A 26,838-nucleotide genomic window follows, 5' to 3' on the forward strand; every position below is an offset into this window, starting at 1 on the left:
ATATGATAATTGAAAGTTTAACTAAAAAACTATATTTGATAATATCCTCTTAAAAAAGATGCATGAACTTTTATCATATTATATATTATCTATCGTGATCTCTCACGAGTCAACAGATACGATAGAGAATGTGAAAATCGAAATTTTTGATTGAATGTGGGCCGAGGACTTTGTTTGGGAAGCGACCACTTGTGCAAAACATAATACCAAATGATCGTTTTGATCCTTGTTGGAGAAAAGGTGGGAAATCCAGCCATGTAAGAACAAGAATGCGAGTAGAAAACCTCATGGTAGTTTTTTGTGTTTGCTGGTGCTCCTTTTCAAATTTGTGAAATCAAAAATTGTAAGACTTGTATTAATTATATTACGTCAACAACTTTGCTGTGTAATAACATAAACTTCTGCCAATTAGAGGTAATCATAGGTTCGCATCCACGTTAAATGAAAACCTTCCGCCCTATTATAATAAAAAAAATAGATAATATTACATTATGATATTTTTTTTATAAAACTCATCGTGGTTTCTGGTTTCTACAATCTTTAGCTTATTTTACTTTTTAAATCTAATTTATTACCTAAGTTTTTTTTTTTTACAGTGAGACTTGATATACGATGAATTTTGATAAAAATAGTAAACAGGATTAGTTGGGTTGCTAAGAAAAAGGGAGTGGAATACTGCAGACATAATAAATCACTTGTGTCTGATTGATTGCCTGTTTCAGTCTAATTTCAGGAATCAATTTACTGCTATTTGTTTATTTGTTACTGATGGATTCACGGAGGTGCGCTTAATTATGGATCTCGTGAAATTATATCTGATGAGCATACTACTTATTGCAATATAATATCTTTCTTACAGTAAATATTCTTAATACACGCAATAAATATGAATTGTTGTCATAAAATCTCAGAAATTTTGACTTGTCTTTACAAAGAACATATCAATTGGAACGTGTGTACCTTTCGAAGGAGATGCTTTGGGCTTCTTTTTCTGTTGACGGCGGATCATTTTATGGCCTTCGTGGATGAGCCTGGAATATATTCAAAGATCACGAGATTCTTCACTCGGTTATTAGGGGCGAAGGGGAAACTTTTTGGCTCAAGAAAAAGCAATAAATGGATCAGTTACCTTTTCCTAGGAGTGGGAATTCGCAGAACACTGCTCGACTCTTCTTCTTGCAGCCTTTCAGCTAGATGGAAGTCAAAATGTTCTTGTCTTTCATCGATGAAGCTAGGGGGTAGTTCGATACCGCATATGGAGCACCTGTAATCGTTCAACCAAAGAAAAGGTTTGTTATCATGCAATGACACTGGTTCATCGTCACTGCAGCCGATTACTCTTCTCTGTCTTTCCAGGCAGCCTTCCTCGTACTTCATGGATGGGGAATCTCTTTCAGCACCGGTTGGAACCATCTTTATTGCACCATGCTCTGTACTGAAGTCATCAGCCTAAGGAACAAAGATTTTGAATAACTTTTGATTGGAATAAGAAAACGAGACTAGGTAAGAAGCAACCTAAAAGCTTCAGAGTTTTTTATGTTGTTTCCATGCCAAAAACAGCGAGGACTAGTAAACATACATTTTGTCTCGAACAATGAATCTGAAGATCTAAACTTTCCCCATCTTCCACCACGACCTGGCCCTTCTTGGAGTCAGGGTGGTCAAGATTTTGTACTTGGTGGACATTGGAAAAATCCATCGATTCACATGAACTTGCATCATTAGAGAAACTGGTTCCTCTGCCTATGGATGAAGTATCATCCTTGAACTGCGAAAGCTTTTGGTCTCTTAAATTTCTTCCCATTGCATCATCTGTAACAATGAAGGTAGAAAGTGTTTTTTGTTTAGGGTCTACTGAAACACATTTACCATCTTCAGTGAATTGTGACATTCGTAGTCCTGAAAGAAGGGGAAAAATTCAAAGTTCAGTGCATCACTTCAGAACAGTGTCAAGAAACAATATTTGATAATCGACATGAAAAAAGGAGTGCCTTACCCATCAGACGGAGAGATGCCGGTAATTCAGCTTTAAGAAGCATCATTGCATGCTTCAGAATATCCTCACTTGAAAAAATGTAGCGTGGCAAAGTCACTGCCCGAGTTCGAACCTGAAGTCTGAAATTAGTGGATAACAAGCAAACAAATCTCTCTTTCAAAGAAAGTGGAATATATATCCGAAGACGAGGGAACATAAACAAGCAAATATATTATCTAAAGCTTCGATAACAGAGAAAAACATAGGCACGGTTGGTTTCATGTAACCTTTACATGGAACAGCATGAGAAGTTCTTTTATATATGAAAAACAAGGCAGAAGCTGGAGCAGAGGGTTGGCAAGGACCCTAGAGATAAATTCCTTTTTTAAAAAAGCATAAAAAGGCTAAAGCTGACCTCTGAAGGATACAAGCAAAAACAGTTACTTTTGGTTCATGTCATACTGCAGGATGATATAATAACGCATCAGTGTGGCATGTGTTGGATGTACAAACTAATGGGTACATTAGTTTAAGTTAATGGGTCAATTAATTTGTGCTGAGCTGTTTGACCTTTCGAAGGAACTGTTGCACAATAATTTTACTGTAGGATGACATTTGAAGTAGCAAATGAACTTGGCAATTTTGTACATGTGTAGACTGTAGATAAACAATCTCTAGAAAGAGGGTTCAAGCACACAATTTCAGTTATGAATTAAACAGTACCTCAAAACACGATGTTTTCAACTTCAATGTCAATGTTTTTCCGCACAAGCCTTCTTTCTTCAAGTCACCAGAAAGATTTTCAGCCAGATCAACTGTAAACAGATCCTTACATATTACTTTGAGAATGCACATAACATCAAGATAACTGCAAAAGAAAATAGTTTATGCAGCATTCACATGAGATACCACCCAGCACCAAAACCATTCACTTAAAAGGTCTTGTTCGGCTAACTCATTTTGAAAATGAACATTCAAATCTTACTAAACGGCCATCCAACACCATAAAAATTTCATGTATATCAGAAAGTCGACAAATCCATGCTGCATCAATAATGAATCAAACTGGCATATCAAAACTTGATGCTGAACAGTAAGCCGCTAAAGTCATGAAGTTCAGCAACTACGAGAAAGCAACTGGCTAGAAGCATATAATTACTACATTCCCCCATCCATAAGGATTTGTTGAAGCTCCTACAAAAATACACTACGATACCGAATCATCATCACCCAAGGTTGGGATAAAATTGTGAGATGACCTTTTTTTTTTTGAAGAAGAGGATAGTAAAGCAAGTATAATAACGAGACTATGATAGTGCTCTGAGTAAGAAATTGTTGTGTCAAACTATGTTTAAAGAAAATTAAGAGAATTATCACATAGTTTGAGCGAGAACAGTAGAGCAGAGGTGGGTTGAGCGACTAACACTGAGGTAAATAAATTAATTTTTATGAGCGTGTTAGTCTGTTAGTCATGTTAATCTGATTACCCAATTTCTGGCAAAGTGAAGTCTCATCTTTTGTGGATGGAAATGTTCTCTCGGTACTCATACTTTTTCTGCGTAGGAATTGAGGTGTATCTGTCCTTCCAAGTCCCAGTCCAACAGACAAGAAAAAATCTACAACATCGAGGAAAAACGTTCAGTACACATGTAGCAGAAAACTCACGTTAGTCCAAGTAATTTGAATGTGTGAAGCTTTTGGAGCCAGCTACTAGAATCTTAAAAGAGCAAGAGTCTTACCACTGAAAAAATCCTAACCACATTGACGATATAAGGAAAAGAGTTTACAATTATTATCACACAAACCTGCCGATGACCGAGAAAATAGAGCAAAGATTAAACCACTCTTCTGCAGCATCTCCTTGCATGTTGTAATTCTAAGCACATCTTTCAAAATATTTTCAGTGACTTTACCAATGCCACCAATCTACACAACGGATTCTTCTGTGAATTTGACAAAAGAACCTCCCGCATAACAAAACATAAAAACCTTTCTCATATATCAACAGGCAACTGACTATACCTTCCTTATAGGCAGCGAAGATATAAATGCCATGACAGCCATACAGTTGTTTGGCAACAGAAACTGTCCATTCGGTTTATTGATATCGGAACAAACCTGCTTGAAAAAAATTAGATTTTCAACATTGGAATAGAAGGCAATGCTAAACAGAACCCAAATTGTAAGTGAAACCGATGAAGGTTTGCATTGGTTGTGATAAGTTAATAATCGATGATGTAAAAAGTTTTCCACATAAAGCCTGCAAAACCTTAGCAAGTAAGCGATTCGGTGCCACCCCAGCACTACATGTGAGTCCAGTCTCACTGTGAACACTTTCTCTGAGCTCTTCTGCCACCTTGAGGAAGCATAAACATAAAAAATTAACATTACAGGCATCTGAAAAAACAACATGAGAAAACAGAAAAATGATTGATAGAAAATATAAGCGCAACACATGTCAATGCAAAGGAATAGATGAATATCGGATCACATGGTAATTCAGTTTTCAACATACTTGTCCACCAGTTAATCCCCTGTCACTACAGAAGTTTGTTATATCTAGGTATGCTTCATCCAAACTTGCGGCGAAGAAGTTGGGATCATATTTCTGGAATACTAAAATGCAAGAAAGAGCATAAGAAAAATCAGGAAAAAACATTAGCTTTCTTGCATCAAACAATTCACAGGAAAAAACACTAAAAACTAACCTTTCCTTGTTAAATCACTATAGTAAGTGTACTTTTTGAAGTCAGTTGGAACAAAAATCAGTTCTGGACACAATTTCCTGGCAATAAAACCAGGCATTGCAGCTCTAACCCCAAATTTCCTCGCCTGAAAAGAAAATTTTGGGCCTCATCAAAGACTAAGCAGCAAACATGACTCACAACTTTGAATCAAAGGTGAACCCAGATCAATTAAGAGCTTAGCTGAGATGAAAAAGCATTCACAGAATCACAATCGACCAATTCAAACTCGGCCATTCCAACCTCATAATTTGCAGTTGAGATCATAGACAAACTACCAACAGCCATTGGCTTGCCTTCCAGAGAAGGATTGCTCAGAGTTTCAACAGCAGCATAAAAAGCATCCATATCGACGTGTAGCCAAATCCTAGACAAGTCACGAGTGGCCTCTAAATCTACCAACCTTTCATCGGCAATCTGTATATGATATATACAAGTCAATTAAGCTGGTACGTTCTCAACAGGACAATTTCACAATTAAAAAAAGTATGGTCAGCCTAACCAAACATGTTCAATTTCAAAAGCCAAACAACATTAACCAACAACTTGCTCAATTTGGCTTCATTATCGCTAAAGATAAACTATACCTTCTGATAACTGGCTATATCCGAGGGAGTGAGCTTCGCAAGTTGCACCCGCATGTTCTCGATTTTCTGCTTCATGTAAGCTTCTTTTCTTTCCTCGTTCTCGAAATATTTGGACCCTTTGCTCATCTCATACACTATTCTCTGCACTTTTTCCTTATCCACCCCTTCCATGCCTTAAAGAAAATCAAATAGCCCGATACTCAGTCGAGTGGCTAACAAATCTTAATTACAAAAATCCGAATTGCGTGCATCAATCTCATGACTTGATCAAGAAAAATACCTGCTTTCGCGTTGGTGTAAACAGTGTGATAGGATTGCCATGGACGAGCGGTATCGTTACCAGAAATTGAATCTTCCTCATTCTCCATCAATATTCTTCTGGCTTTCTTAATTTTTTTCAATTAGGGCAGAATGTTCATAAAGTAACACGGATTGACATCAGAGAAATGATGAACACGGCGCCAAAAATTAAATTAAATTATATATATAATATAAATAAATATATATATATATTTTTAAAAAAAGCAAAATTCTTTAGGTAGCTACATATATTTTAATTGTTAATAATTAATAATTAATTATTTAAATCCCCTCTCACCCATTCCAGATCAGATATATTTTTTAAAAAATTTTAAATATATAACAACATAATTACTTGTGATATCTTGGATTAGTTACTTTTATTTTTTATTAAATGACATTACTACGTCAACAATGAGTCAGCTAAGACGAACCGACCTCGTTTCGACGGACCTAGTCAATTTCGACAAAACGGTTAGACTAGGTGGGATAGTGCAACTCACCATTTTGACGGGGTTGAAAAATTATCAACTTAATTCACCCAATTAATTAACTCATAGCAGCAGACTAAGAAAGAGACTAACTTTCTTTCTTAATTATTACCTTGCCTATAGTAAGTTGATTTTATGTTTTATAAACTTTGTTAGTATAGGGTAATTGGTTATAACGAGAAGATGAATAAAACAATGACACTAGTTTTTCCAAAATCCAGATAAAAATCCATGAATCATCGATAAAACAATCATTTCAAATTAATCGACTTCTCAGAATTTATTTCTAGTCATCGTCTTCCTAAAAAACACGAATCAATTAAACTTCATAGTTTTTTAACTTATTTTTTTACAATGTGTAAACCATTTATCTAGTATGATCATGTAACGAAACTAATAGTCAAATCTAAATCTCAAAGATAATTATTTCCTTGGGGTGATTAACTATAAGTCCATACCCCATCTTCAAATATAACTTTCGATTGTAAGATGTTCGTCATACAAAATTTACACGGTTATGTAAAAAATATTCATTTAAAATATGTCGTTCTTATATTGATGGATCTCAAACTATTTGATATGCTTTGATGGAAAAAATTCAAGTGAATTTCAAATCTGCTCTGTATCATGTTATGCAATTTAAATAATAATTGTGGTGACTTTTAAGTAAACGCAAAATAATTAGTAATTGACATTTTTAGATCAAATCCTTCCTCAAATCAAATTGGTCGATCAAAGCGTAACAATTTTCAATATGATCACTATCCTACGACAAACTTCGATGATGTCGAAGTTATGGTTATTATTGGTAACAGCTCGTCATGCAATATAATGTATAGGTCAAAAAATCCATGCTCATGCCTCAGTGCAAGACATAATAATTTGGTCCACATGAAGTCCTTGGGGATGCAACACCATGTTTTTAACTGACAACAACTTCAAGAATTTACCCTCCTGCGATGTTGTCGACAGGTTCACGCGGATATTGGCTGAAGCAGCCGGAGTTCAAGAAACCACGGACGCTAGTGGCGTGTTTGAAACGTCATTGTTTCACGGTGACTATGAAGCGGGAATCGGCCATCCCCTGGGAGTAAAAAGCCAGAAGTTTAGCGTGGTGCCAAACGAGGCAGAAGAATTAGGAGAAGGCGGATTGGTTGACGAGATTATTGTGTGAAACTAGAAAGAAAGCTAAGCTAAGCTAATTTAATGCATGTTTTATTGTCGGTAATGTAACTCTTTCGACGAAGTATTTTAAACATATATATGTTTTTGGCATTTCATATTGTTTTTCTTTTTCATTTTTGTAGGGCAAAAATAGCATGCTGGCATAGCAATTGTATGTGAAATAAGGGAAAATAGAGAGGAAAGGAAGTTATTTTATTCACACACAACAAATGCGGGGGTTAGAAGCTCGATATTCTCTATCAACACTTTTTTGGGTGAATATGTCGTACAGGATTTGGTCAGTACGATTTACCTGCATATTTACATACTATTATGTTAGTTTGAGGGTTTACTCGATGTGCATCGAAAAGTAGTGGTTACAGATTCCATTACAAAAAAGAGATAAATTTTTCGTAATCATTTTTTAAAATTTTTATAATAGCATATTTTTTATGCATGTGTCTTTGTACAGTTGCATATGGATTGAATAATTTGTAATTCATAGATTTGGTATTCAATTTCATTGTTAAATAACTTCAAAGAAAACTCAATTTCACCTCATATTTATTTACACTGTGTTTTTACTAATGAGAATAGATTTCGAATACATTTATAATATAAATAAAGTAGAGAGATGAATTTGAATTTCTTTTATTTTACAACTTAAACAATAAAATTAATTTTAAATCAATAGATTTCAAATATATCCATCCACACGAACCTTAAATTTTTTTAGTTAAATAAGTTTTGTCTAAAAAATATAAATATCATATTACTAGTAAACTTTAGATATGACTCTTATGTTTATTTCAAGTACGATAATTTTAGCTATTTTATTTATTTTATTTTATTGGTATGGAGGTGATATAGTAATATAAACTTGTATAAGATTTAAGAGTAAAACTTAAATAAGATTTAAATAATATGTATTATAATGAATTTTTATCTTAATAGAAAATCATAGAAAATTACAAAAATAACAGAAAAGAACATAATGATTTTCCGACGTATTCAATCCGACGATACAAATATACGAAAAAAATAAAAATTTGTGTGAGACGATCTCACATGTCATATTTTGTCAGACAGATATCTTATTTGAGTCATCCATGAAAATGTATTACTTTTTATGCTAAGAGTATTATTTTTTATTGTGAATATCTATAGGGTTGATCTGTCTTACAGATAAAAATTCGTGAGACTGTCTCACAAGAGATCTACTCTATGAAAAATAGAATAATGTATATGATGTTGTGAAATATATTGAATAAATAATTTATTGTCATATATTTTATTATTATTTTTTAAAAAATCATTTTTCTGCGGACTGTCCGAAGTCCCGAGGAAGTACTTAAAAATATTTAATTAATCTACCAACGAGTTTTCAATGCAGTGTTGGAAAACTTCGAACAGTCCGCAAAATATTTCAGCTCTGCTCTCTATGCGATTTTTTTAGAATTTTCTTCATAACCCCCCCTCCCCCCCCCCCAAATTATTCCTGTGTCTTGTCGCCGCAGAGAAAGTTTCAGGAAGAACCTGCTGTATGAGGTAAAATATATGCTAGTAGTGTAATGATGTTGGCTTGAAGCCGTACAGAGTTTGCTTGGTGTACCAGTCTCTTGATTTTCAATTCCTGCTCATAACAGTACCGAGTTTCATATGAATAGCTGCGTGGTTGAATTTTTTATTTTCTACAGCTGTTATTGCGTTGATTATATGCTAATTTATTGTCTGTTGTCTGAGACTCGTTTATTCTTGGAATTATTGAACAAGCTGCTTGTTTTTTCATTTATTTATGTCTGTTTGTGTAGGTTTTTCTTTATTTTATATAGTATTTTAAAATTATGAGAGGAGATCGTGGATGAATGTGGGATATTCTGTGCTAGGGTTAAGAGGCTTGCTTGAATATTTAAATGTTGTGAGAAGGAAAAAATAATTACGAAAGATATTACATTTTGCCACTGAAAGTCAATGTTTTGAAACTAATATTGAGGTCCTGACCCAATAATAAGTAAATTGTAAAGGATCAAAACTTTATCAGTAAAGGTTGGTAGATACAAAAAATATGAGGGGCATTCCGAGAATCGAACTCGGGACCTCTCGCACCCAAAGCGAGAATCATACCACTAGACCAAATGCCCTGTTGTTTAGAATCAGTCTGTATGTACACTTTTTTTTATGAATTATAGTGTGAATCTAGCTAGACACATATAGATGGGAGATGAAGTTGAATTGGGTGCTTTATACAGCATTATCTCTGTAGGTCTGATGTTTCACTTGAATATTTGAATGTTGTAAAAAGTAATAAATAATACAAAAGATATCACATTTTTCCACTTAAAGCCAATGTCTTGAAAATAATATTGAGGTCCTGGACCAAAAATAAGTAAAGATTGTAAAGGATCAAACTTTATCAGTGAAGGTTGGTAGATACAAAAAATAAGAGGGGCATTCCGAGAATTGAACTCGAGTCCTTTTGCACCCAAAGCGAGAATCATACCACTAGACCAAACTATTGTTTAGGTTCAGTCTGTACATTCACTTTTGGGAGGATTGTTGAAAAATACCCCATGAAAACTTAAAATGTGTGCTCAGTCCCCAATTAATAAAATCATATGCTGCACTCCCTAAATCCAATTTTATTTTGTTTTCACTCCCTAAATCAATTATTAATTAAATTTCTCTTTAATTTTTTTTCCAGCTAATATTTAAGTAATATATGTAGACCGGACTTCTATTATTAGGATATTTTTTGGACCGGACTTCTCAATTATTTCTCTTATATTCTCACCTCTGTTCGTGTGATAAAATCCACCTTCCCCCAACCCACGAAATCGACGCTCATCTGAGAAAACCCAGCCGTTTTCTTCACTGATCAGAGAAACCCATCGGCCGAAATGGTCTTCTGACAACGACGGAGAACCATTAGTAAGGCGCACGAGGTAACAAGCAGAATCAAGTGAGAAAGACCGTGAGTTTCTCCGATTTTTCATTTTTTCATTTTCGAATTTTTTTTATGTTTTTGTGGTTTTTTGTGGATCTTACAACGTTTGTTGTCGTTTTTTTGTAGTTTATTCATTGGAGAACTTATTTTCATTGATCTTCGAAAACTGTGAGTTTTTCCATTTTTTTTAAAATTATTTTCGTGTTCTGTCGATTTGTAAGAATGAGAAGAATTTTTTTGTTTGGACTGCTGTGAAGGAATTTGCCCTCGTTGCCTCATTCATCATCCTTCTTGCCGACTCTTGCAGGTATGTCTCTAAATTAGTGAAAATCCATTCATATTTTAAAAAAATATATGTTATTTACATAATCTAATGCCATAAATTAATCTATGGTTTGATTTTTGTTGGGGGAGTTTTCTCCCTTTCTTTATTAATGGATTATTTTTCTAGTTTAGTGGCTGATTTGTTTGGTGTGAATTTCAGATACGAAGGTACGTGTATCATGATGTTATAAGGCTGGGGATGCTGATAAATTAATGGATTGTGCTCAAGTGCAAGTAAAAATTGAAATTTTCCGTAGTTTAATTCTCCATTTTACAATCTAATATAAATACAATGTTCTAAGAAGTGTAGTAAAGGACTTTTACATTAGATATATCTCATGGTCCTCAGAAGAAGTGGACGTATAAAGGTCAAAACAAAACTTATAAATGAATGCTTCAAGAAATAGGATGATTTTTTGTATTATTTTGGATGGCCTAGTTGGTTCCCTCTTGTCACAATAACCAAAATGGATGCAAAAAATCTATGGTCATGTACAGAATTAGTGATTGGTATTTGTTGTAATTTGACTGTTTGAAAAAATATATGGTAATGTATACAATTATGATTTCAATTCCAAAATTAACTTTGATTGTATTTTCAAAATAAGTTATTTCGGTCGGTTGTACAATCATTATTTTTGTCGATCATGTACCACCATCTCCTTGTTTTTTCATCTTTTTTGATAGGAAGGCAGTGTTTCTGTTTTTGTTTGCCTTGTTTTTTATTTTACTAAATTTTATGGTACAAAATATCTGGACTAATTTTAGAAGTTTATGTTGTTTTTAATTCTGTATATTGATATTGTTACTTTTTTTCTTTTATGTAGAAATGGTTAAAAAAAAAGTTGATGAAAATGATGCTCATATGCAGAGCATAAAAGATGCAATGTCACGATGTTCTTCTACTTAATTTAGAAAAGTAATAAACAAACTTGAACCAAAACTGAATGAGAGGCAACGAGCAAGGATCATTGGTACTCCTTTTGGTAAATGGTTGAAGATGCCTAAACTGTCTATCTACAGTACCCGAGTTGATGTCGTATTAAGGAGTTTCAACATTGACTCCCTCTCTTTTATCTTTGGAAAGGGCATCATCATCCCTTTCACATCATTCGAATTTTCTATCGTCATTGGTCTACCTTATGGAGGCCAACCTGTAAACCAAGAACTCGGAACAAAGTCGGATTTTTTGTCATGCTATTTTGCAGGGAAGCTTATCAAAGCCACGAGGAAGTCGATTTCTGAAAATCTATTGTTAATAGCCGAATCAGATGATGACTCACATTTGGATGATTTTGTTAGAATGTTTATTTTGTTTGCGTTTAATTGTATAGTATTTCCGCTGAGTACCTATTTGACTCCCCGGTTTGTATTTTCTTACATTGATGATTTGACCAATTTCTTTGGATATTCATGGGGAGACGCTGCGCATAGATTTCTATGCGATAAAATTTCTGGACATATTGTGAATTCGGAAGGAGCATCTGGAAGAAAAACATACTTGGATGGTTGTGTTGTCGGGATGATGGTGAGTTGGTATTATTTTTTGTAACTACTTTTATATAAAAAATTTGTATCATAATTTTTATTTTATCATTATTTATGTAGGCTTGGGTGTACGAAAAAGTTCCTTTCTTAGGAGTAGTATCCGGATCCCCGCGTACATATCCCCGTTTGTTCAAGTGGTGTGAAAGCAAGATTCCGTTAAAAGTTGAAGAAGCGGAGGCTTTGCTCAAAAGAATCACTTGTACGAAGGTATTTTGTTTTCAGATAATTTTTGAGTATTTCAAAGGTGATAATTTTTCTTTTTTATTATCTGAAAGGAGTTTGACATCATTCCATTTGGTGAGGAATTGGAACTATTTGATCAGAGGGAGGAAAATGTAAAGGTATACAAATATATTCACCAAATGTATTTTAGGATGTATTAAGAATCAGTGTTGATTTATTTAGGTGTTGAATTTTCAGGTATCGTCTAAAATGAAGGATGCAGAAACAACGTACAAAATTAAGAGATTGGAAAAACTTGTTGAAGACCAATTCAACGAGATTCAAATGCTTAAACAAATGTGTTGTCAATCTGATGGAATGGTGACAAAAAATGTTGTTGGTGGTCGGGTAGATTGTGAGGTGAATGTTGGAAAAAAAGACGATACGAATGTTTCGTTTGAAGATTTTGACATCGATTTAGGTGGATACAATGGATTCCATAATATTGATGTCGTTCAAAATGTGATTAAAGGCGATGGTGTTGGTTTAACTGAGGTGGATGTGGAAGTAAATAAGGTTCACACAAAGGAGTCTTCGAGAGAGATAATAGATGAAAGTAATGATGTTAATTGTGTATCTGGCTCACAAAAGGACACAGTTAGTAATGTTATATCTTCAATTGTGAAGAATGTATCTGGCTAAGGACACAGTTTGCAAGGAAGCCTATTAAGCTGCCAGGCTTTGCACGAACAAGTCGTAGCACACAAATCAATAGCAAATGATTTATCTCCGTCCACAACCTCAAAACTCCAAGAACATGCTTTCAACACTTTCAAACTACGAGATTCAGCATATGTTTTTGCAAGAACATTCTCCTTTGATGGACTCAATATCTTAATCATCCCTATTGACGCTTCACGTCTTCTGTGCATAATGTCCATAATTTGAATGCAGATATGGTCCACCATTGCAACAATAGGAAGAAATCGTGATGCTTTAACCCAATTGTTCCAACACTCGGCTATGTTATTATTTATAACACCTCACCGATTTCCCGGAAACCATGCATTTGCCCAACTTTCTGGAGACGATCTCACTATGAAGTCTCTAGCAATTGGCATTGACTTTATTATATTGTTAATATGTTGATCAAACTCCTGTCTTGATGGGGCATATGCGGTTTTCTTGAAAACTGATGACCAATACTTCTTGTTGTGAAATGTGTATTTCCGCATGACCTACATTCAGATTACATAAAAAATATTATAAAACAAGTACATATAGTAATATTTTTAAAAGAAAGTTTTATAACACAATTATACAATTACGTAACAAACCTTATTCACAAAATTATCTACCAAATGACTCAGACAGTAAGCATGATAACTACTTGGGAACATTAACTCAACAACCTTGATTATTCCGGTATGCCTATCTGAGAAAAAGGTGAACTGGTCAAATCTGGTACAGTGATGCGAAAGCAAAGTACCTTTAAGTTGGAAACAAAACCACCCCCAATTATCATCATTTTCAGCATCCACGACTGAGTATGCTAATGTGAAAAGATCATCGTTAGCATCCTTAGCAACAACCACCAAAATATTTCCCTTGTATTTATTCTTTATGTGAGTGCCATCCAAGAAAACCAAGGGCCTACATCCATGGATAAAACCAGTTGCACATGCATTGAAACAGATGAATAACCGTTTAAATTCATTACTGCAATGATCAATTTCACACTCAACAATACTTCCGGGATTAGTTTCTTTGATAGCACCACAATACCATCTCAGTGTATCATAAGACTCATCCTCAGCACCATGAATGCCATGCATAGCAATTCCTTATCTTTCCAAACCTTGTGGTAATTGAGCTCGACCCCCATAATCTCTTTGGATATCTTTCAACATCATACATGGTCGAAGCTATTTTGCCAAGTTCCAACAGTGGCTTGTTGTTTAAACCCACGGCTCTCGGTTCTGCACAGCATTATAAATGCAGACTGTATTTTCTTACAAAAATGGTAAATTTCAGCATATTTTGTATGAATTTCAGCCTTCATTGTATTAATTTGAGTACATATATGGTTAATTCGAGCATACTTCCTGAATGACAGTAGGATGAAATAAATGCAAACTGCCATGACAAATTGATGGGTGTGAGTTGGGAATCTATTTCCTTGCAATAAATCTCGTCCACCCAGAAATCGTATTTTTCATTATAATTTTCAACCACTCATGAAACATAACTTTGTGTTCGATTTCTTGTAGAAATGGAATCTGGATCTGGATCAACAAATTTATCATTTCTGATGGCTTCAGTGTAATGGAGCTGTTTCTCAATCTTGGAAGAAAATGTGAGGAAATTTCTCCACAAAATGTGACCTTGCAGTATCTAGCCCCTCATATGAAGAAGTATGTTACGTTGAATGAAGATGATGACATCCGTATTATGACTCATCTACATGTCTCTATGAAACTTACTATAATTACTATGAAGGCAATAATCAAAGAACCAATGGGATCCCACGATGTCGAGAGGTAAAAACTGATGGCTTGATTTTTGATTTCCTTATGAATTTTGTTGATGTTAATTATTATGTAGGCCTTTGTTCTGTTGGGTAAGTCATTTGTTGTGTGTATGTTTCTTTTGAATATTGATCATGTGTAAGTTATATCTTTCAAATCATTAATCATTTGAATTGTTAAACATCACCTGAGTATATTCATTTGTGCCACATTAATAATTTTGTACTATGTTAAAAATGAACTGTAATAAAATTTTCGATTGATTATAATAGGGTTGAATGTGAAGATGGTACGCTGACTATTAATGATGCTCGTCTCGAAGTTGGTTTGTCAAGAAATTCCATAGACGTGTGGAGTAATTGCATCCGTGGGGCTGGTCAGTTCTTCAAAGATGTAGAATTTTGAACATTTGCTAAAAATTATGCAATTGCTACGAGACGGTCCTTTTTGTATAAAAAGAATGATAGTCAGAAGGTTATTATGGTCTGTAGTGCAAACAGTTGTTCTTGGAGAATTTATGCTTCAAGACACAAATCTGACAATCTTTTTGGAATCAGAAAATGTAATCTAATACATACGTGTGGTGATGACAATCTTCGTAGTAGAGGACATCCTAAAGTTGATGCTGCATGGGTTTCCAATGTTGTGATGGAGAGATTAAGGGGAGAACCATCATGTCGACCATGTATGATGTTGAAAGATATCCAAAGGGATTATGTGGTCGAGCTCAATTACCACAAGGTTTGGAAAGATAAGGAATTGGCTATGCATGACATTCATGGTGCACAAGATGAGTTTTATGATAGACTGAGATGGTATTGTGGTGCTATCAAAGAAACTAATCCCGGAAGTATTGTTGAGTTTGAAATTGATCATTGCAGTAATAAATTTAAACGGCTATTCATCTGTTTCAATGCATGTGCAACTGGTTTTATCCGTGGATGTAGGCCCTTGGTTTTCTTGGATGACACTCACATAAAGAATAAATACAAGGGAAATATTTTGGTTGCTGTTGCTAAGGATGCTAACGATGATCTTTTCACATTAGCATATTCAGTCGTGGATGCTGAAAATGATGATAATTGGGGGTGGTTTTGTTTCCAACTTAAACGTGCTTTGCTTTCGCATCACTGTACCAGATTTGACCAGTTCACTTTTTTCTCAGATAGGCATACCGGGATAATCAAGGCTGTTGAGTTAATGTTCCCAAGTAGTTATCATGCTTACTGTCTGCGTCATTTGGTAGATAATTTTGTGAATAAGGTTTGTTACGTAATTGTATAATTGTGTTATAAAACGTTTTTAAAAAATATTACTATATGTACTATTTTATAATATTTTTTTATGTAATCTGAATGTAGGTCATGCGTAAATAACCATTTCACAACAAGAAGTATTGGTCATCAGTTTTCAAGAAAACCGCATATGCCCCATCAAGACAGGAGTTTGATCAACATATTAACAATATAATAAAGTCAAGTGCCAATTGCTAGAGACTTCATAGTGAGATCGTCTCCAGAAAGTTGGGCAAATGCATGGTTTCCGGGAAATCGGTGAGGTGTTATAAATAATAACATAGCCGAGTGTTGGAACAATTGGGTTAAAGCATCACGATTTCTTCCTATTGTTGCCATGGTGGACCATATTTGCATTCAAATTATGGACATTATGCACAGAAGACGTGAAGCGTCAATGGGGATGATTAAGATATTGAGTCCATCAAAGGAGAATGTTCTTGCAAAAACATATGCCGAATCTCGTAGTTTGAAAGTGTTGAAAGCATGTTCTTGGAGTTTTGAGGTTGTGGACGGAGATAAATCATTCGCTATTGATTTGTGTGCTACGACTTGTTCGTGCAAAGCCTGGCAGCTTAATAGGCTTCCTTGCAAACTGTGTCCTTAGCCAGACACATTCTTCACAATTGAAGATATAACATTACTAACTGTGTCCTTTTGTGAGCCAGATACACAATTAACATCATTACTTTCATCTATTATCTCTCTCGAAGACTCCTTTGTGTGAACCTTATTTACTTCCACATCCACCTCAGTTAAACCAACACCATCGCCTTTAATCACATTTTGAACGACATCAATATTATGGAATCCATTGTATCCACCTAAATCGATGTCAAAATCTTCAAACGAAACATTCGTATCGTCTTTTTTTCCAACATTCACCTCACAATCTACCCGACCACCAACAACATTTTTTGTCACCATTCCATCAGATTGACAACACATTTGTTTAAGCATTTGAATCTCGTTGAATTGGTCTTCAACAAGTTTTTCCAATCTCTTAATTTTGTACGTTGTTTCTGCATCCTTCATTTTAGACGACACCTGAAAATTCAACGCCTAAATAAATCAACACTGATTTTTAATACATCCTAAAATACATTTGGTGAATATATTTGTATACCTTTACATTTTCCTCCCTCTGATCAAATAGTTCCAATTCCTCACCAAATGGAATGATGTCAAACTCCTTTCAGATAATAAAAAAGAAAAATTATCACCTTTGAAATATTCAAAAATTATCTAAAAACAAAATACCTTCGTACAAGTGATTCTTTTGAGCAAAGCCTCCGCTTCTTCAACTTTTAACGGAATCTTGCTTTCACACCACTTGAACAAACGGGGATATGTACGCGGGGATCCGGATATTACTCCTAAGAAAGGAACTTTTTCGTACACCCAAGCCTACATAAATAATGATAAAATAAAAATTATGATACAAATTTTTTATATAAAAGTAGTTACAAAAAATAATACCAACTCACCATCATCCCGACAGCGTCTCCCCATGAATATCCAAAGAAATTGGTCAAATCATCAATGTAAGAAAATACAAACCCGGGAGTCAAATAGGTACTCAGCGGAAATACTATGCAATTAAACGCAAACAAAATAAACATTCTAACAAAATCATCCAAATGTGAGTCATCATCTGATTCGGCTATTAACAACAGATTTTCAGAAATCGACTTCCTCGTGGCTTTGATAAGCTTCCCTGCAAAATAGCGTGACAAAAATCCGAATTTGTTCCGAGCTCTTGGTTTACAGGTTGGCCTCCATGAGGTAGACCAATGACGATAGAAAATTCGAATGATGTGAAAGGGATGATGATGCCCTTTCCAAAGATAAAAGAGAGGGAGTCAATGTTGAAACTCCTTAATACGACATCAACTCGGGTACTGTAGATAGACAGTTTAGGCATCTTCAACCATTTACCAAAAGGAGTACCAATGATCCTTGTTCGTTGCCTCTCATTCAGTTTTGGTTCAAGTTTGTTTATTACTTTTCTAAATTAAGTAGAAGAACATCGTGACATTGCATCTTTTATGCTCTGCATATGAGCATCATTTTCATCAACTTTTTTTTTAACCATTTCTACATAAAAGAAAAAAAGTAACAATATCAATATACAGAATTAAAAACAACATAAACTTCTAAAATTAGTCCAGATATTTTGTACCATAAAATTTAATAAAATAAAAAACAAGGCAAACAAAAACAGAAACACTGCCTTCCTATCAAAAAAGATGAAAAAACAAGGAGATGGTGGTACATGATCGACAAAAATAATGGTTGTACAACCGACCGAAATAACTTATTTTGAAAATACAATCAAAGTTAATTTTGGAATTGAAATCATAATTGTATACATTACCATATATTTTTTCAAACAGTACAACAAATATCAATCACTAATTCTGTACATGACCATAGATTTTTTGCATCCCTTTTGGTTATTGTGACAAGAGGGAACCAAGTAGGCCATCCAAAATAATACAAAAAATCATCCTATTTCTTGAAGCATTCATTTATAAGTTTTGTTTTGACCTTTATACGTCCACTTCTTCTGAAGTCCATGAGATATATCTAATGTAAAAGTCCTTTACTACACTTCTTAGAACATTGTATTTATATTAGATTGTAAAATGGAGAATTAAACTACGGAAAATTTCAATTTTTACTTGCACTTGAGCACAATCCATTAATTTATCAGCATCCCCAGCCTTATAACATCATGATACACGTACCTCCGTATCTGAAATTCACACCAAACAAATCAGCCACTAAATTAGAAAAATAATCAATTAATAAAGAAAGAGAGAAAACTCCCCCAACTAAATTCAAACCATAGATTAATTTATGGCATTAGATTACGACATTACGTAAATAACATATATTTTTTTTAAATATGAATGGATTTTCACTAATTTAGAGACTTACCTGCAAGAGTCGGCGAGAAGGATGATGAATGAGGCAACGAGGGCAAATTCCTTCACAGCAGTCCAAACCAAAAAAATTCTTCTCATTCTTACAAATCGACAGAACACGAAAATAATTTTAAAAAAAATGGAAAAACTCACAGTTTTCGAAGATCAATGAAAATAAGTTCTCCAATGAATAAACTACAAAAAATCGATAACAAACGTTGTAAGATCCACAAAAAACCACAAAAACATAAAAAAATTTCGAAAATGAAAAAATGAAAAATCGGAGAAACTCACGATCTTTCTCACTCGATTCTGCTTGTTACCTCGTGCGCCTTACTAATGGTTCTCCGTCGTTGTCAGAAGACCCTTTCGGCCGAATGGTTTCTTCGATCAGTGAAGAAAGCGGCTGGGTTTTCTCAGACGAGCGTCGATTTCGTGGGTTGGGGGAAGGTGGATTTTATCACACGAACGGAGGAGAGAATAGAAGAGAAATAATTGAGAAGTCCGGTCCAAAAAATATCCTAATAATAGAAGTCCGGTCCAAAAAATATCCTAATAATAGAAGTCCGGTCTACATATATTACTTAAATATTAGCTGGAAAAAAATTAAAGAGAAATTTAATAAATAATTGATTTAGGGAGTGAAAGCAAAATAAAATTGAATTTAGGGAGTGCAGCATATGATTTTATTAATCGGGAACTGAGCACACATTTTAAGTTTTCATGGGGTATTTTTCAACAATCCTCCCTTCACTTTTTTATGCATTACAGTCTAAATTAGATTCTATGTACATATAGATGGGAGATGGAGTTGAGTTAGGTGCTTTGAACAACATTCTCTCTCTAGGTTTGATGTTCCATTTTTGTAATATTGCCATAGCAAGCTCGGTAAAAAGCCGATATATGAAACTAATGGAACACGGATACATTCGTAAACCTGTATGTATTTTTAAAATGCACCAGGCTTTGACGTATTGATAGCCGTGATTTGAATCATGATAATGTTTGCTCTGAAAATTGTTAGCTGACTTAGTGTTCCTTCGTTGTACGAACACATAATTTTTCTGGACTATTAGATTCAACAAAAACAGGTGTATTGAGTTTTGTGAACCCATTGAAATTCATCATGTTCTTCTTAAACCATAATTTATTTTTCTTTGGAATAACATAACCATAAATCAGAAGGATAGCAAATATCTTCTAGGAAGACTTTTTGCTTAGTTCTGAGATTAAGATTCGGTTTTGGTATCTCTTAATTCGGTTTTTGGTATCTCTTAATTCGGTTCATGCGACCGTATTGTTCACTTCAGTTTTATTGAGTAGAATGGATCAGAAGTTTAAAAAAAATTTCCCCTAAAAAATACAATGTTTTTGTTTTGCGTAGCAAATTACTGGAAGAACCTGCTATATGAGGTAAAATTATATGCTAGTAGTGTAAAAATGATCACTTGAAGCCATATAGAGTTCGCTTGATATATTAGTCTCTTGATGTTCAATTCCTGCTCATAATAATGCTAAGTTTTATATGAATTGCTGCGTGGCTGAATTTTTTTCTGGTTTATTTATTTCTATAGCTATTATTGCGTTGATTAGAACCTATTCATTGTCTGTTGTTTCAGACTCATTTGTTCTTGGAATTATTGAACAAGCTGATTGTTTGTTTATCTGTGTCTATTTGTGTAGGTGTTTATTTATATTATACAGAGTATTTTAAAAATATGAGAGGAGATATTGTGGATGAATGTAGGATATTCTGTGCTAAGTTTAAGAGGCTTGCTTGAATATTTTAATGTTGTGAAAAGTAAAAAATCAATAGAAAGATATCACATTTTGCCTCCGAAAGTCAATGTCCTGAAATTAATATTGAGGTCCTGGACCAAAAATAAGTAAATTGTAAACGATCAAACTTTATCAGTGAAGGTTGGTAGATACAAAAAATATGAGGGGCATTCCGAGAATCAAACTCGGGACCTCTCGCACCCAAAGCGAGAATCATACCACTAGACCAAATGCCCTGTTGTTTAGGCTCAATCTGGATTTTCACTTTTTTTTATGTATTATGACCAAGTGTGAATCTAGATACATACAGATGGGAGATGGAGTTGACTTGGATGCTTTTAACAGCTTTATCTCTCTAGGTTTGATGTTGCATTTTGGTAATATTGGCATGGTAAGCTCGGCAAAAAGCCGCTATACGAAACTAATGGAACACGGCTGCATTCTTGAACATGTGTGTATTTTTAGAATATACTAGGCTTTGACATATTGATAGTCGTGATATGAATCATGAGAATGTTTGCTCTCAAAAATGTTAACTGACTTTATGTTCTTTCTTTGTACAAAAAATTCTAATTTTTCTGGACTATTAGATTCTCCAAAAACAGGTGTATTGCTTTTTGTGAATTCATCAAATTTGTCGTGTTCTTCATAAACCATAAATTTATTTATTTTTGAATAACAGAAACCATAAATCAGAAGGATAGCAAATATCTGCTAGGAAGACTTTTTGCTTAGTTCCGAGATTAAGATTTTATTGTAGGTGTCTCTTAATTCCGTTCTGGTGATCCTGTTGTTGACTTCATTTTTATTGTGTAGAGAGAATCTGAATTTTCAATTTTTCTTCCCTAAAATACTATGTCTCTTTTTTTGTGGAGCAAGTTTCAGGAAGAACCTGCTATGTGAGGTAAAATTATAAGCTAGTATCGTAATCATGTTCGCTTGTTGCCGTATCGATTTTGTTTGGAAAATCAGTCTCTTGATGTTCAATTCCTGCTCATGATAGTGCTAAGTTTTATATGAATAGCTGTGTGGTTGAATTTTTTCTGGTTTATTTATTTTCTATAGCTTTAGAAGCTATTTATTGCGTTGTATTAGATTCGTTTATTGGAATTATTGAACATGCTGCTTCTTTGTTTATTTTTTATGTCTATTTGTGTAGATTTTTTTCTTTATTTTATACAGTATATTAAAATTATGAGAGGAGATCATGGATGAATGTGGGATATTCTGTGCTAGGGTTAACGTGCTTACTTGAATATTTACATGTTGTGAAATGTAGAAAATAAATACGAAAGATATCACATTTTGCCACTGAAAGCCAATGTCTTGAAAATATTGTTGAGGTCCTGGACCAAAATTAAGTAAAATTGTAAAGGATCAAACTTTATTGGTGAAGGTTGGTGGATACAAAAAATACGAGGGGCATTCCGAGAATCAAACTCGGGACCTCTCGCACCCAAAGCGAGAATCATGCCACTAGACCAAATGCCCTGTTGTCTAGGCTGAATCTGTATTTTCGCATTCTTGTGCATTATTTCCAAGTGTGAATCTACTAGATACATATAGATGGGAAATGAAGTTGACTTGGGTACTCTGAACAAATCATCTCTCTAGTTTTGATGTTACATTTTGTAACATTGGCATAGCAAGCTTGGCAAAAAGCCGATATATGAAACTAATTGAACATGGCTACATTCTTGCACATGTGTGTGTTTTATAATGTACTAGGCTTTGACATATTGATAGCCGTGATATGAATCATAATAATGTTTGCTCTCAAAAATGTTAACTGACTTTCTGTTCCTTCGTTGTATGAATTATTTTATTTTTTCTGTAATGTTAGATTCTACAAAAACAGATGCTTTGCTTTTTGTGAATTCGTCAAAATTCTTCATGTTCTTCATAAACCATTATTATAATTTGGAATAACAGACACCATAAATTAGAAGGATAACAAATATCTGCTATTAAGACTTTTTTCTTAGTTCTGAGAATAAGATTTGATTGTCGGTATCTCTTAATTCGGTTCGTGATCCTGTTGTTCATCATTTTTATCGAGTAGAGAGGATCAGAAGTTTCAAATACTTTTACTCTGGAATTTTTTAAATGCTTTTTTTTTAATTGTTGAATAAAAGCAATTAATTAGAGAAAGATAAAACCTACTATCCACGCTAACAATAAAAACATACAACCTAGTGGAAAATCTAGAGAGGTAGATTCAGTTCATCTCTTGGTATTTCAGTTTTTTATGATTAAATCATCCATCTAAATGCATTCTTTAAAATGATATTACTGTAATCCTTTTAAAGTCAGCTCTAAACTTTCAGCTCAGTTTTACTTCTGGACTTTATTATATCTACTAAATCATTATATTGAAATTGAACTATGTTCCTTAAAAAAAAAGTGGAATGTGTTCGTTCAAGATAATATTTTCCGGTTTAGTTAATAAGCACAAATGAATTTCAAAGGTCGACTAAAGAACTAGATCATGACATGAAGTGGAAATAGAAGAAAGATAAGCGCTGAAATATGTGTAGTGTATACCTGGTGCTGATTATGTTGGCAGACAATGCTATCTTGATTTTGCGGCTTTTTGGCTGGTCTTTTTCACTAGTAGCTATTTAGTGGCTTTTTGAGCTCTCAATTTTGATTTGGAGCCGAAGTTGATTCACTGAAGTTTTTTGGTCTTTTTAAATATAACTTGAAAAAAAATTACAACGATGTGTTAAAAAATGTTGTCCGCTAGGAGAAGAAATAATCAAGCAAAAAAGGCATTAAAATTTTTGAATGGGGCATTCCGAGAATCGAACTCGGGACCTCTCGCACCCAAAGCGAGAATCATACCACTAGACCAAATGCCCAATTGCTAAGTTTTGCATTATTTTTGTACTTGAGAGTTATTTTTTAATTCCTACTGCATCTATCTGGTGTACAAATTAACTTCACAAGTGTAATTTAATCAACTGCATCTAGATTTGATCATTCGATGATTTTTATCAAGATAAAAATAAACAATTGGAACTTAACTGGCATTTTTTAATGATCAAATCTATTATGCGATTTTGCTTCATGGAGGCCTACAAAATGAGCCATGTAAGGAAAATGTAGTTACCTACAGTCCATAGAACTCGGTGATCTGTTGTAATCACCTGATTTTTTGTAGAGCATTCTATAGGATCTGAAAGATTATAAAATCTAAGTAGAAAATATAAATAATTTTCTCGTTGAATATGCAGGTTTATCCCAACTGGCATTTCATTTGCTATCATCTCCTTTATAATTTAACAAAGAAGTTGACAATGTTAATGATCAGGTATAAACTCCTGGGACATGCTACATTACGTAATGTATTTTTCCATGTAGGTGGTCAATATGGATTGATTTTTAATTTGTGCCTATTGAATTTTGAAGGGTTTCACTGGCTGATCATATACTTTCTTCTCTTTGTTTGATCCATATCAGCAGATGTAATTTTCTTTGTACTAATGAATGTGTTCATCGACTATCTTAAGGCTTCAACTAGACCAATAAATTGTAATTGCTAGGTTGCAACAATAAATCTAGCTTTCTTACTCTGATATTCACTGTGCATTATTTGTTAATTTTACAAAAATCAATTGATAACTTGCAAAAATCTATCACAGGTGCATATTTCTACTGATCAATAGTGGATTTTTTTTAATTTCACTTCAACTGTTTCTAGGAACTTTGTTGCAAAAAGTTGAAGGGGCCAAAATAGAGCATTATGAGAATCGAACTAGGGAGCGAGCAATAATCATACCACTAGACCAAATGTCCTCGTGTTGATAATTCTTTCACACACATGACTACATGCGGATGTGAACTTTAATCTGATTGTTATGTGTAGTCGAGTCTTGGTGATTAGTATTCCTGCAAATATTTCCAACTAGCGAGTCTGCAAAAGCTAACCATTGGTATTCACCATAAATCTGTATGGATCTGATTACTTGTAGAAATTTAAAGAAAGATCCAACAATATAAGTGCCAAAAAGTGAGTCTGCAGTTTTTAGATAAAATCTCATTGTTACTCCCTTGACCTTTCCTCCCAGTTTGATTTCAACGTGCTTCCTTTTGTTTTTGTTGGAACCTTTAACATCTACTTCATGTTCCTTTTCTGACCACGGTGCTATTTCTCTGAGTGTGACTTGGCTTCTCTAAAGATCATATACTGCTGTTTCTATTTGACTTTAAGTCAGATGAGTTGAATCCTGGTATTAAACTGACAGGAGCAAAAAAGTAAATGTATTGACTAATTTGTATGGGCCATTCAAAGAAGTGAACTCAATACCTCTCGCACCCAAAGTGAGAATAATACCACATGACCTAATTCCAATTCTATATGCCAATGTGTTTTCTTTAATCTTATCAATTTATTTACTCAGCATCTTAGCCCCATGAAATATTGGCAGGCAATGGGAAGTCGGAATTTTTTGAAGTGCATTGTCCAATAATAGGATTGTTTTTAAATGTATATTCTATCTTTTCTTTGGAAAAACATGTGATGGTCTTGAATTCTTTTCTTGATATTCTGTCATGTGGTAGTGTTTTGACTACTGTTCTGGAAAACCAAATAAAGTAAGGCTGAAAATGCAAAATGCATGTAGGATTTGTGAGATCCTACGTTTTTGCAAAAGGATTCTAAAAGTTGAACTTGGGTCTTTCACACACCAAAAGTGTGACTTTTTGGTTGCTTTTATCCTATGTAGTTTTAGATTATCAGTAGATTATTAGTAAACATTAACTGCATCTACTTTTTTGGATCCCAGTTAGCTCTTGCTTGTTTGTGTGTTTCCTGACTTTTTTTTTTTTGTTGATTAATTATATAGACAGCCTTGTAAATCTATTGCTTTGTGGTCATGCATTAAGTCAGTGATATCATTTGAGTGAATGGTTAATCTTATAAGATGAATTAGCCCATCTAGAATTTTTTATTTTGGTTCAGCTGTACCTGATTCAGTTGACCTTTTGTGACTGTATATCATCCCTGTTCCCCACCAATATGGCTATATAAATTTTTTTGAAGAGTTTCAACTCATTTATTCAGCTGGGCCATTCCAAGAATCGAACTCGGGAACTCTCGCACTTAAAGCGAGAATCATACCACTAGACCAAATGCCCAATTGCTGATGAAATTTTTCGGGTTCTTGTAAGATTTTTTAATTTCCTGCTACTCTATGAACCCAAAACTTATTTTTTTTGTTTTTAATTAACTGAAGAAATTTATTTTGTTAGTCTTAGTAGCAATTGGCTGGCTATATGTGATATACCTGTGGTGGATTTCAAAACGAAAGGAAACGGCCTTATCATGAAATTCATTGGAATGAATCAGCATTAATGTTCGATTGCTTCTTGTAGCCTGAGACATGAGTGCCTTGACCATTTAAGTTTTAAATTGGTTTAGTGCCCAGCGATCCCTAGATGATGAGATGTTATTGCCAAAATTCTTTTGATATAACAGCGTAAATAACATCTAGTGAAAAAGATCTACTCAAGTTTTAGAAGTTGACTGTTGAATAATCAAATATGGTCTGATTTTTTATGTATAGATTCGTAAACAACATATGGTGAGAAGAGTAAAATTTGCCAAATATGTATCATTGACTTGCCAACTGTAGTCTACCATCTATTTAATATAAACAGGACATGGAATTTGCCTTTGAGTCATACCTACTTGCGTGGTTCCATGTGCTCGTTTGACTTTGGATCTCAAAACTTCAGCATCGATCATTAATAGAATTAATTAGTGGAAAACTCTAAATTGAAGTAAATGAATGTTATATATTTACAGCCTCCATCGGGTCAATAATGTTAATATTTGTCATAATACATCTGGCCTTCCTACAACAATGATACGGGCGGCTAACTCTGTTATTGCTGCATATTATCAGTTGACAGTGGCCTTTGACCGTGAAAGGAGCTCTGTGGCAAGAAAAGAAAAACAGCTAGACGTAAAAGGGGCATTCCGAGAATCGAACTCGGGACCTCTCGCACCCAAAGCGAGAATCATATCACTAGACCAAATGTCCTGTTCGACCATCTCATTTTA

General features: G+C 34.1%; 5 protein-coding genes, 1 long non-coding RNA gene and 4 other non-coding genes across 14 annotated transcripts; 2 read left to right on the plus strand and 8 right to left on the minus strand.

Moving 5' to 3' along the window:
* Window positions 1-838: 838 nt before the first annotated feature.
* On the minus strand, window positions 839-5,760 carry LOC142519098 (DNA polymerase kappa-like). The gene is made up of 14 exons (XM_075622009.1): window positions 5,587-5,760; window positions 5,307-5,479; window positions 4,963-5,136; window positions 4,684-4,807; window positions 4,491-4,591; window positions 4,245-4,331; window positions 3,998-4,093; window positions 3,781-3,901; window positions 3,463-3,591; window positions 2,699-2,790; window positions 1,997-2,108; window positions 1,580-1,899; window positions 1,130-1,449; window positions 839-1,031 (listed from the first exon to the last, which is right to left on the minus strand). The coding sequence occupies exons 1-14, from the start codon at window positions 5,672-5,674 to the stop codon at window positions 908-910; spliced, it is 2,061 nt and encodes a 686-aa protein (XP_075478124.1). The 5' UTR covers window positions 5,675-5,760; the 3' UTR covers window positions 839-907.
* A 2,867-nt stretch (window positions 5,761-8,627) lies between these two features.
* Window positions 8,628-12,941, plus strand: LOC142519914 (uncharacterized). Of its 5 annotated transcripts, none has more exons than XM_075622931.1 (7): window positions 8,629-10,232; window positions 10,332-10,373; window positions 10,463-10,701; window positions 10,931-12,057; window positions 12,138-12,284; window positions 12,353-12,418; window positions 12,498-12,941. In XM_075622931.1, the coding sequence occupies exons 4-7, from the start codon at window positions 11,530-11,532 to the stop codon at window positions 12,939-12,941; spliced, it is 1,185 nt and encodes a 394-aa protein (XP_075479046.1). In that variant the 5' UTR covers window positions 8,629-10,232; window positions 10,332-10,373; window positions 10,463-10,701; window positions 10,931-11,529. The 5 variants fall into 5 exon arrangements, with proteins under 5 accessions (XP_075479048.1, XP_075479046.1, XP_075479044.1 ...); XM_075622929.1 differs by having other exon boundaries at window positions 10,463-10,512; window positions 10,690-12,057; XM_075622932.1 differs by having other exon boundaries at window positions 10,463-10,512; window positions 11,357-12,057.
* TRNAP-UGG (transfer RNA proline (anticodon UGG)) lies at window positions 9,331-9,402 on the minus strand. Its single transcript has one exon. It is a non-coding gene; the product is annotated as a tRNA-Pro (tRNA).
* A 341-nt stretch (window positions 12,942-13,282) lies between the features above and the next one.
* LOC142519916 (uncharacterized) lies at window positions 13,283-14,074 on the minus strand. Its single transcript, XM_075622934.1, has 2 exons — window positions 13,577-14,074; window positions 13,283-13,477 (listed from the first exon to the last, which is right to left on the minus strand). Exons 1-2 carry the CDS (start codon window positions 14,072-14,074, stop codon window positions 13,283-13,285), a joined length of 693 nt encoding a protein of 230 aa, XP_075479049.1.
* A 1,173-nt stretch (window positions 14,075-15,247) lies between these two features.
* LOC142519850 (uncharacterized) lies at window positions 15,248-16,143 on the plus strand. The gene is made up of 2 exons (XM_075622869.1): window positions 15,248-16,030; window positions 16,129-16,143. The coding sequence occupies exons 1-2, from the start codon at window positions 15,248-15,250 to the stop codon at window positions 16,141-16,143; spliced, it is 798 nt and encodes a 265-aa protein (XP_075478984.1).
* Window positions 16,144-16,665: 522 nt separating this feature from the next.
* Window positions 16,666-17,555, minus strand: LOC142519917 (uncharacterized). Its single transcript, XM_075622935.1, has 4 exons — window positions 17,550-17,555; window positions 17,323-17,469; window positions 17,189-17,254; window positions 16,666-17,109 (listed from the first exon to the last, which is right to left on the minus strand). Exons 1-4 carry the CDS (start codon window positions 17,553-17,555, stop codon window positions 16,666-16,668), a joined length of 663 nt encoding a protein of 220 aa, XP_075479050.1.
* A 3,380-nt stretch (window positions 17,556-20,935) lies between these two features.
* TRNAP-UGG (transfer RNA proline (anticodon UGG)) lies at window positions 20,936-21,007 on the minus strand. The gene has a single exon. It is a non-coding gene; the product is annotated as a tRNA-Pro (tRNA).
* Window positions 21,008-22,190: 1,183 nt separating this feature from the next.
* TRNAP-UGG (transfer RNA proline (anticodon UGG)) lies at window positions 22,191-22,262 on the minus strand. The gene has a single exon. It is a non-coding gene; the product is annotated as a tRNA-Pro (tRNA).
* A 1,298-nt stretch (window positions 22,263-23,560) lies between these two features.
* Window positions 23,561-23,632, minus strand: TRNAP-UGG (transfer RNA proline (anticodon UGG)). Its single transcript has one exon. It is a non-coding gene; the product is annotated as a tRNA-Pro (tRNA).
* A 2,130-nt stretch (window positions 23,633-25,762) lies between these two features.
* On the minus strand, window positions 25,763-26,804 carry LOC142519918 (uncharacterized). The gene is made up of 2 exons (XR_012813817.1): window positions 26,699-26,804; window positions 25,763-25,959 (listed from the first exon to the last, which is right to left on the minus strand). It is a non-coding gene; the product is annotated as an uncharacterized LOC142519918 (long non-coding RNA).
* Window positions 26,805-26,838: the final 34 nt, after the last annotated feature.

The sequence above is a fragment of the Primulina tabacum genome, chromosome 11 (genome assembly GCF_025594145.1).
Source record: "Primulina tabacum isolate GXHZ01 chromosome 11, ASM2559414v2, whole genome shotgun sequence".
Classification (NCBI taxonomy): Eukaryota; Viridiplantae; Streptophyta; class Magnoliopsida; order Lamiales; family Gesneriaceae; genus Primulina; species Primulina tabacum.